The 9899-nt window shown below is 48.7% G+C and overlaps 1 protein-coding gene across 7 annotated transcripts; it reads left to right on the top strand.

Annotated features, from left to right (window-relative positions):
• The first annotated feature begins 4322 nt into the window (after positions 1 to 4322).
• On the top strand, positions 4323 to 9854 carry WDR45 (WD repeat domain 45). 7 transcript variants are annotated; one of them, XM_023557865.2, is made up of 11 exons: positions 4323 to 4435; positions 5966 to 6037; positions 6148 to 6222; positions 6311 to 6415; positions 7284 to 7392; positions 7516 to 7610; positions 8332 to 8411; positions 8520 to 8728; positions 8810 to 8911; positions 8996 to 9141; positions 9387 to 9854. In XM_023557865.2, the coding sequence occupies exons 2-11, from the start codon at positions 5983 to 5985 to the stop codon at positions 9494 to 9496; spliced, it is 1086 nt and encodes a 361-aa protein (XP_023413633.1). In that variant the 5' UTR covers positions 4323 to 4435; positions 5966 to 5982; the 3' UTR covers positions 9497 to 9854. The 7 variants fall into 7 exon arrangements, with proteins under 7 accessions (XP_023413633.1, XP_010595990.1, XP_023413632.1 ...); XM_010597688.2 differs by having other exon boundaries at positions 4372 to 4501; positions 7287 to 7392; XM_023557864.2 differs by having other exon boundaries at positions 4372 to 4501.
• The last annotated feature ends 45 nt before the right edge of the window (positions 9855 to 9899 follow it).

The raw sequence follows: 9899 nt of genomic DNA, 5'->3' as shown, positions 1-9899 counted from the left end.
CCAGAGCAAGCAAGCTTTGCCAGAACATGCATATATATACACTGGATGCTGCCCACACCCCCAAGGAAACTCCCCTAAGAGTTGATTGGCTGATGAAATCAGATCACATAATGGAGAATGACTATATCATTACATAACTGTCAAATTACATCATTATATAACTGTCAAACTACATTATTACATAAATGCCAAGCCAGTGAGATTCATGGCCCAGCCAAGTTGACACACAACCATAACCATCACAGCAATTCTCTCCTCTCTGGTATTTTGTCCTTTGAACGCAAGCTACCCTTATTTCCCTGGACTATCAGCTCTGTCTGCTGGGCTCTGCCTCAGTTTCCCATGCCTGTGTCAGGCAGTATGCTGGGGGCAATTATAGTGTTCACCTTGTTTCCCATTTCTCAGGGATCGATGTCCTTAATTGTCTGATGTCTAGTGTCTTGAAAACCATTGTTTCACGTAGTTTGTTTTTTGTTGGGGGTGGTGGTGGTTTCATGCAGGAGGGCAAATTTGGTCTGTTACTTCAACTGGGGTGAAAGCGAATCACTGATGGGTTGTACTTGAAACACTTTTTGACAGACTGTGCCAGTGATGATGGAGGGAAATCAAGCATGATATATCTGGTTTTTGACTTGAGTGACAAACTGGGTATTGTGGTACCATTGGTTGAGATGAGGACAACAAAACTGTGTTTGAGCAGAGTATATTTAAGAGATTTGGATGGGTTAAGTTTGAGATACCTTATGAGATGTCTACATGGAGATGTCAAACAGGACATAGTATATTTGAGTCTGGAGTTCAGGAAACAGGTTGTGCCACTTCTGATGCCAACTGCATAGCTGCAGTTCTTTTCTGACCCTAATCACCTGGAGCTAGGTCAGATCTCACAAGTTAAAAGGACACTGTCCTTCAGACTGCCAAATTGGCTGTCACCAGCCGCAAGCTTGGGTCCACGACACCCTCACTTCTGACCTGCTGGCTAGATTTGGGGTTTTTCTCTACCCCTTTAGGATGTCAGCCACAAGCTCAGAGCTCCCTACTCCCTCTCACTTCTGACCCTAGCCACCTGGAGCTAGGTCAATTCTCACAGGTTAAAAGGACACCGCCCTTCAGACTGCCAAATAGGCAGTTGTCAGCTGAAAATTCACGACACCTTCACTTCTGACCTGCTGGCCACAAATTCAGGGGTTTCCCTCTACCCCTTCAGGATGCCAGCCACAAGTTCAGGGACTCCCAGATTCCCTCATTTCTGACCTTCTGGCTCCCACTACTCCTTTGGGTTCAATAATTTGCTAGATCAAATTGCTGTACTTATGACCACAGTTTTATTGTGGGAGAAGAGGTTACACATGAAGAGATAGATAGGATGAAGTCTGGAAAGGTTCCCTGTGAGAAGCCTCCATATCCCAAAGAGGGAGATGCTACTTGCCCACATGCACCAATATCTCATCAACCAGAAAGCCCATGCGACTTCCTTGTCTGAGCTTTCATTGGCTTCATTATGCAAACATGATTGGTTGGATCAGTCCCCCTCCTCCCCACTCCCTTGAGGTTAGCCAGCCCTCATCCATTAACACAAACCCTCAGGTATGGTTTAGATAACAAAGGCACTTTAATTCCTGAGGAAATTCTAAGATTTTAGAGTTATCTCTCAGGAATAACTCTTTAGCACACTAAGGTCTATGCTAGAGGTATAAACTAGTGGGTCTTCCAAATATTTGAAATAATTAAGGCTGTGCAATGAGATTAAATTACCTAGGGAGAGATTACTGGTTATAGAATATAAGGTGGCCAGATCATACCCAAGGCACACCAATATTTAGAAATCAGATACAAGTGGAGTAGCCAGAGACATAAGAGAAAACCAAGAGAATAAGGGCAGGTTAACTGTGGAATGCTGTTGGGAACTCCCAGTTGGTAGCTTGTCTTTTCACTTTTTTGGTAAAGTTCTTTTGATGAACAAAAGTTTTTAACTTTTATGAGGTCCTATTTATTTATCTTTTGCTGTTTGTGCTTTTGTTATTACTTTAGATAATCCACTGTTACAAGCTAGGACCAGAAGCATTTCCCCTGCATTTTCTTCTAAGAATTTTATGGTTTTAGTTTGCACATTCAGGTCCTTAATTCATTTTGAATTTGTTTTTGTGTATGGTATGAGACATGCATCCTGTTTCATTTTTTCTGCATGTGGAAATCCAGTATTCCCAACACCATTTATTGAAAAGACTCTTCTTTCCCCATCAAGTGGACTCAACATTCTTACCAAAAATCAGATGATTGTAGATGTGTGGGTTTATTTCTAGATACTCAATTCTATTTCATTGGTCTGCGTGTCTATTGTTATACCAGTACCAGGCTGTTTTGATTACCGTAGCTGTATAATACGTGTGGCACAATAATTTTATTGCAAAACGTTAAGTACTCAACTACTAACCAAAGGTTGGCGGTTCAAGTCCACCTAGAGACACCTCGAAAGAAAAGCCCAATGATCTGCTTCAGAAAGGTCATAACTTTGAAAACGCTGTAGAGCACAGTTCTGCTCTGCAGCACATGAGGTCACCACGACTTGGAATCGAGTCTATGGTAACTGGTTTCATTTTTTGTTTAGGAAGACTAGTATTAAAAAAAAACCTGAAAATAACAAGGTTTGTCAAGGATGTGCTGGTGGGAACGTAAAATGATGCAGTCCCTAGTGAAAACATTTTGGCAGTTCTTCATAAAGTTAAACACAGCCTATGACCCAGCAGTTTCACGCTTAGGAATCCCAAAAGATTTTTTTAAATATAATTTTATTTATTTTGCTGTTGAGAATATACACAGCAAAACATACACCAATTCAATAGTTTCCACAAGTACTATTTAGTGACACTAATTACATCCTTTAGTTGTATGACCATTCTCACCCTCCTTTTCTGAGTTTCTTCCCCCCTCGTTAACATAAATTCACTGCCCCCTAATTTTCCTATCTCATCTTTTGAGTTGCTTGCTGTAGGAATTTCAAAAGATTTGAAAGCAGGTCTCACATACTTGTACATCAATGTTCATTGAAGCATTATTCTCAATGGCCAAAAGGCGAAAACAACCCAAGTACTCATCAACAGATGAATGGATAAATATGGTATATACACACAGTAAAATATTATTTGGCCATAAAGAGAAAATGAAGCTTTGATACCTGCTACGACATGGCTGAACCTTGAAAACACGCTAAGTGAAATAAGCCAGTCACAAAAGGACAAATATTTTATGATCCCACTTCCATGAAATAGAGCCCTGGTGGTGCACTGGTTAAGAGCTTAGCTGCTAACCAAAAGGTCAGCAAGTCTGAATTCTTGGAAACTTTATGGGGCAGTTCTACTCTGCCCTATAGGGTTGTTATGAGTCATAACTGACGCAACAGCAATGGTTTTTTGGTTTATTTGAAACATCTAGAATAGGCAAATGCATAGAGACAGAAAGTAGATTACTGGTTACCAGGAGGTGGGGGGGCAGGGAGGAATGGGTAATTATTGCTTAATGAGTACAGAGTTTCTGTTTGAGATGATGAAAATGTTTTGGAAATAAGTAGTGGAGATGGTCGCACAACATTGTGAATATACTTAATGCCAGAGTTTTACACTTAAAAATGGTTAAAATGGCAAGTTTTATGTTAGTATATTTTGCCAAAAAAAAAAAAGTTAAGGATGAATGTATTGTATAAATGTCAATATACTGATTGTAACATTGTAGTATAGTTTTGCAAAATGTTACCATTGGGGGAAACTATGTAAAAAGCACATGGGGTTTCTTCGTATTGTTTCTTACAACTGCAAGTGAATCTACAATGATATCAAAATAAAAAGTTTAATTTAAAAAATACTGCCAGTATGTACGTAATTTAGGGCTCTTTTTTTTTTTCCAAACTAAGCATTCATACCTCTTAACATCAAAAAACTGTTTGTTTTGTAAATAAAACAGAGTAGGGAGGAAAAAACAAAGAAAACAAAACCCCATCCCTGGCTTCTCCTGGCTAAGGGGATAATGTTTCAGCTTTCAAGGCCTCCAGGTCCGTCCCGGTCTCGTGCGTGCCTCCCCAGCCGCATCTTTAGAAGTATAGCAGGACTACGTACTGCGGACAGGAGCAGGCTACTTTAGCCTGCTTCGGAACTGAACGCTCGGCCCTTTTCCGCTGAACCAGAGGATGATTCTCTCTCTCACTCCCCTCCCGGTTCCCTCAGACAATCATCCTTTGCTGAGCCTCTTCCTCTACCGGTTCCCCACCAGACAGCCCTCGGGCGAACACGAGATGGCTCACGTTGCTGCAAAGACAAACTAACAAGGCTAGGAGGTCTACGGTCGGGTCTTCCGGCCAGGATGACTCATTTCCGGTCACCGACTCCTTCCCCCGGAAGTGGGACCTGATGTAAACACCAGAGCTGGGCGCCAGGGCCTGGAGGTCAGTAAGCCGGGCCGCGGGCGGCACCGAGAACTGGGATCGGGGTCAGAGACGCAAGGAGGCCAGGTTAGTGCAGGCGGCGAGGAGCTGGAGTACGTCCCCATAATTGGTTGGAGTTTGGGGGAGAATGGAGGTCTTCGAGGAGGGGTCTTGGTGGATGGGGGGAGTCTAGCAGGGATCTTGCGTGGGTGTTGGCGTTGGAAGGAGTATGAGGGCGCACTTGGGCAGGGGTCTTCCATTCTGAGTAAGGTTCTTGGGTGGTGGGGGTCTATAAAATGGGTTTTATTCTGGGGTAAAAGGGGGTCTGAGAAAGGGGTCTTGGAAGGTGGGGCTATCCAGAGTACAGGCCTTGTGGGAGTGAGGCAATTTAGAGGAAGGTGAGGGGATAGAAGGGAGGAGGTTTAGGGGTTTGGGCTCATGGAGGTGAGGGGCGGGTGCGCCGGTACAGAGGTCCTGGGGAGATGGGAGTTTCAAGGGAGGATAGGGGCTTTTGGAGAGAAATCTTAGGGAGTAGGGAGGTCCCAGGTAGGCGTCTTGGGGGATGGAGGTGTTCCAGGCATGGGTTTTCTGGTGGGTGGGGATCCTGGCAAGGGTCTTGTGGGGGCAGGGGTGCCCTGGGGAGGGTCTTGGGGAGAGTGTATGGGGTCTGGAGAAGGAATCTTAGGTAGACTGAGTTCCTGGGGTTGGATCCAGGCCTTCTCATGTTGGAGTCAGGAACAGCAGAGCACAAGGAAGGACATGGCCCAGGGATGGGGAATTTAGCATGATAAGGGAATCCTGAGGTAGGGTCTTCAGGACATAAAAAGATCTGAGGGAATATCCACATTAGCCCTGGTTGAAAAGAGGTTAGCATGACATGAGAAGCAGTCATCCAGAGGTAGACATGGTACCCTGAAGGGGTTTTGGGTAGCATTTGGGGAGTTGGTGTGGTAGGGCTCTGGAGTAGTGAAATAGGTTTGGAGCAGAGTCAAAAGGACATGAGGAGGGGGGTTCTTGTGAGTAGTGGACCAACCATAGTAGATCTTAGGGGCAGGTCAAGGAGGTGCAGGAAGAGGTGAATTTCTAGCACCCTTTTCCGTATTTATTGACAGGTGAAGTTGGGTGCTGGGTCTAGGTGTGAGGATGAGAAGCAGGGGGTGGAAGGTGGTTCCACGCAATGTTGAGCACTGATGCCAGGATGGAGTGGGGAGGAGATATTACTGGGGCACCCCCCTATCTCATTACTTCCTGACAGGGAGCCAGTGTCAGGGGGTCAGAGTGTAAGGAGGAGGCAGGCCTTCTGGTCAGGGTAGATGTGAGAAGGTGGGGGGAGTGCAGGAGGGGCTCCTGGTCATGCTGTTAGGGGTCTTGGGAGTTTAGAGCAGAGACCCCAGTACTTCCACCGTTTTTGTCCTCGTTGCAGTCCTGCCGGGGTCAGTAGATAGCAGAATGGGAGGAAGAAAAAGAAATCAGTTGGGGGCAGGGGTCCTGGGACTTGAAGGGGAGACCCCAGGACTCTTCCCACCCCCACTCCACCCCATTTGTGTCCAGGGGAACAATCCTGGACCATGACTCAGCAGCCACTGCGAGGAGTGACCAGCCTTCGTTTCAACCAAGACCAGAGTGAGAGAGGCTTGTGCCTGTACCCTTGTGGGAGGGAGGGAGGGAGGGAAGCGTCACCAGTTCCCCCCACCCCATCCTCTGAGGCAGTCCGGACTCCTCCCATCCCCTAGGCTGTTTTTGCTGTGCCATGGAGACAGGTGTACGTATCTACAACGTGGAGCCATTGATGGAGAAGGGGCATCTGGGTGAGCCAATGGAGGGGAGGGGTGATGGGCAGAAGAGATGAACTGGGCATTGGCTCCCACCCCCACTGATACCCTGGTCCCTGTCCAGACCATGAGCAGGTGGGCAGCATGGGCCTGGTGGAGATGCTGCACCGCTCCAACCTGCTGGCCCTGGTGGGCAGCGGTAGCAGTCCCAAGTTCTCAGAAATCTCAGGTAAGTGCCCTCATTCTGCCCTTGGCCCAGATTCTCCAGTTTCCTCATCTCCCACAGGCACCCTGAGGCACTGGTAGATAACAGTGTCAGACCACCTCAGAGTCACACAGGGAGGCCTGCAGCTCAAGAAGCTTGGTGTTTTGTTTTCATTTAGCAAACACTTATCAAGTGCCTACTGTATGCCATATCCTTACCTATGTAGTACTTACTATGAGCCTAATACTGCTCTAAGCACTTCACATGTATTAACTCATTTACTCTCAGTAATCCTATATGGTGGAAAGTATCATTATCCTCATTTTTACAGATGAGGAAACTGAGGCCCAGAGAGGTTAAGTGACTTGTCCAAGGTCACACAAGTAATAGGTTTTAAAATCTTGGAGCCGTCTCCTCAACACTCCCTTGCCTTGAACCTCAAGCACCATCTTGTGTTAAGGGTTTTTGTTGTTGATCCCATCAGGACATGGCAAGAGTCGCCCTAGGTGAGTCACAGAGCCCTAGGATTCCCCATAGAAATCTCCTGGGGATATGGACTGGGACCCTGGAGACAGATAGTTATTGAAGGGAAGTTACAGGCCTGGGTGTGAGCCCCTGCTTGGTTGCTGATGGGCTGTGAGATCCTTGGCCAGACACTCAACCCCTTCAAGCCTCAGTTTCCTCATCTCTAAATGGGTATAACAGTTCTAGAACTGGTTCTCTCAGGGATCATGTCCACAAGTGCTCATCTGTGTGAGGCTCACATTGGGTGTTGAGTAAAAGGTTAAGCAAGTGAGTTGAGGTCCCATGGGGAGTAGGGGTGGTTCGTGTGTCACCAGGGCTGCCCCTCACCCTAAACCTTGGCCCCCCGACAACCCACCCACCTGCCCAGCAGTGCTGATCTGGGACGATGCCCGGGAGGGCAAGGACTCCAAGGACAAGCTGGTGCTGGAGTTCACCTTCACCAAGCCAGTGCTGGCTGTGCGTATGCGCCATGACAAGTGAGCTTGGGGAGGACTGGGGTAGGGGGCGGTTAGGAGGTCCCCACAGCAGGCAAAGGGTTAGTCCACCCTGGACAACCTGCCTTCCCCTCATGGCCATCTCATGTTATATGATGCCCACAGGATTGTGATCGTGCTGAGGAACCGCATCTACGTGTACTCCTTCCCCGACAATCCCCGAAAGCTGTTTGAATTTGACACTCGGGACAACCCCAAGGGTGAGAAACTAAAACCAAACCAAACCCGTTGCGATCAAGTCGATTCTGACTCATAGCGACCCTATAGGACAGAGTAGAACTGCCTCATAGGGTTTCCAAGGAGTGGCTGCTGTATTTGAACTGCCGACCTTTTGGTTAGCAGCCAAGCTCTTAAATACTGAGCCGCCAGGGCTCCAAGGGTGAGAGACCCTAGATATTCAGGTGTAACGGTGGGAGTTAGTGGATGGGCAGGAGGACAAAGATGAACAGAAAAAGGAGGGGACACACAGAAACTGGGAAGGAGAGGCAGGGAGAGTCTGGGCAGAGAGATGAAAGCTGTTCATATCCCCACTCTATCCATCTTTCCATCCCTCAGCCAGAGCTCTCTCTCCCGACCCTTGCCCCTGCCTCCTCCCCTGGGTGCCCCAGGTGACAGAAAAAACTTACCTAGTAAGGACATGGGTGGAGGTATCTGATCCCCGGGCCTTAGCGGCTTACTAGCATCCACAGCTGTGGCTTACTAGAATCCACAGCTGCATGGGGAGGAAGAGGATCTGCCTAGCTGGTAGGAGCACAGCTGAAGCAAAGCCCCTGCGGGTTCCATATGTAACATGTATCATGGAAGGTCAAAGTCTGGCCCTTACCCAGCTCTGCCCATTCTGAGACGCTGTCTGTCCCACTGCCTGGCTCCCTGCCTCCCCTTTACCAGCCCATTGCCTGTCTCTTCATCTTCACACCCTAGGGCTCTGCGACCTCTGCCCCAGCCTAGAGAAGCAACTGCTAGTGTTCCCTGGACACAAGTGTGGGAGTCTGCAGCTTGTGGTGAGCCGTCCAGTGGACAAGGGTGGGTAGGTGGGTAGGCTGGCTTTCCTTGTGGACTCTTGTCTCTCCCCTCCCCACCACCCTAGTGCCCACTCCCTCCTACCCCAGGACCTGGCAAGCACAAAGCCTGGAACTTCATCTGCTCCATTTACCATCAATGCACATCAGAGTGACGTGGCCTGTGTGTCCCTGAACCAGCCAGGCACTGTAGTGGCCTCAGCCTCCCAGAAGGGCACCCTTATTCGCCTTTTTGACACACAGTCCAAGGAGAAACTGGTGGAACTGCGTCGAGGCACTGACCCTGCTACCCTTTACTGGTGAGCACAGGGTATGTGTGGTGGGCTGGTGAACCCACACCACATGCCATGTGAGCGCCACTCTGCTGGTCCCTCTTCCAGCATCAACTTTAGCCACGACTCCTCCTTCCTCTGTGCCTCCAGTGATAAGGGCACTGTCCACATCTTTGCTCTCAAGGATACCCGCCTCAACCGCCGCTCAGCGTGAGTACACCCTGCCCCACCCCGCCTTGTCCCCACTCCTCCTCCCCATGTACCACACCTGGGCTTAACCAGTGCTGCCTGCAGGCTGGCTCGTGTGGGCAAGGTGGGGCCTATGATCGGGCAGTACGTGGACTCTCAATGGAGCCTGGCAAGCTTCACCGTGCCCGCTGAATGTGCCTGCATCTGCGCCTTCGGTCGCAATACTTCCAAAAATGTCAACTCTGTCATTGGTGAGTGGAATTAGCATCTTGGTGGGGGTGCTACAGGGCAAAGGCCTGAGTTGGACCTGAAAGAATTCAAGGGCCATGGGAAGCCTGTGGGAACTGGAATGTGTGGCTCAACTCCATCATCAATAAGGGGGATGGCACATAGGCAAAGGCCTGGAGGTAGACCCTAGGCCACAGGACCCCTAGGAGGATTGGTGTGTGTGACTGTGGCAGCCTAATGTTTTACTGCTCCTCTTCCTCTCCTCCAGCTATCTGCGTAGATGGAACCTTCCACAAATATGTCTTCACTCCTGATGGAAACTGCAACAGGGAGGCTTTCGACGTGTACCTTGACATTTGTGATGATGATGACTTTTGAGGACCTGCGGGGCTGTGCTAGGGATCTGCAGTGGCAGGTTGCAGAGCTGAGCCTTTGGGGAAGGGGTGCTGTGGGAGCCACAGCCAGCAAACTTTAATGGGGGTGCTCACTTTCCACTCAGTAGAGCTACGTCTAAATAAACAGCTCACCACTTCCCCAAGCACTTCTTCCTGTGTGCCTGCAGGGTCAGGCCAGGGACCCAGAGAGGCAGCCCACTACCTAGGCTCCTAGCCTGGAGGAGAAGACCTCCAGGGACTCAGAGGCAATGTCCTAACCCAATCTGAGGGGATTAAAGAAGACCTCCCAGAAAGAGACAATCTCTGATGTGATGACTATGAATAAAAGGCCCTTAATGGCACTTGTGATTGGACCTCAGGGGTGGGGCAGGGAGGAGACATGGCTG

The sequence above is a fragment of the Loxodonta africana genome, chromosome X (assembly GCF_030014295.1).
Source record: "Loxodonta africana isolate mLoxAfr1 chromosome X, mLoxAfr1.hap2, whole genome shotgun sequence".
Taxonomy (NCBI): domain Eukaryota; kingdom Metazoa; phylum Chordata; class Mammalia; order Proboscidea; family Elephantidae; genus Loxodonta; species Loxodonta africana.
This window is presented reverse-complemented; position numbering and strand designations above follow the sequence as displayed.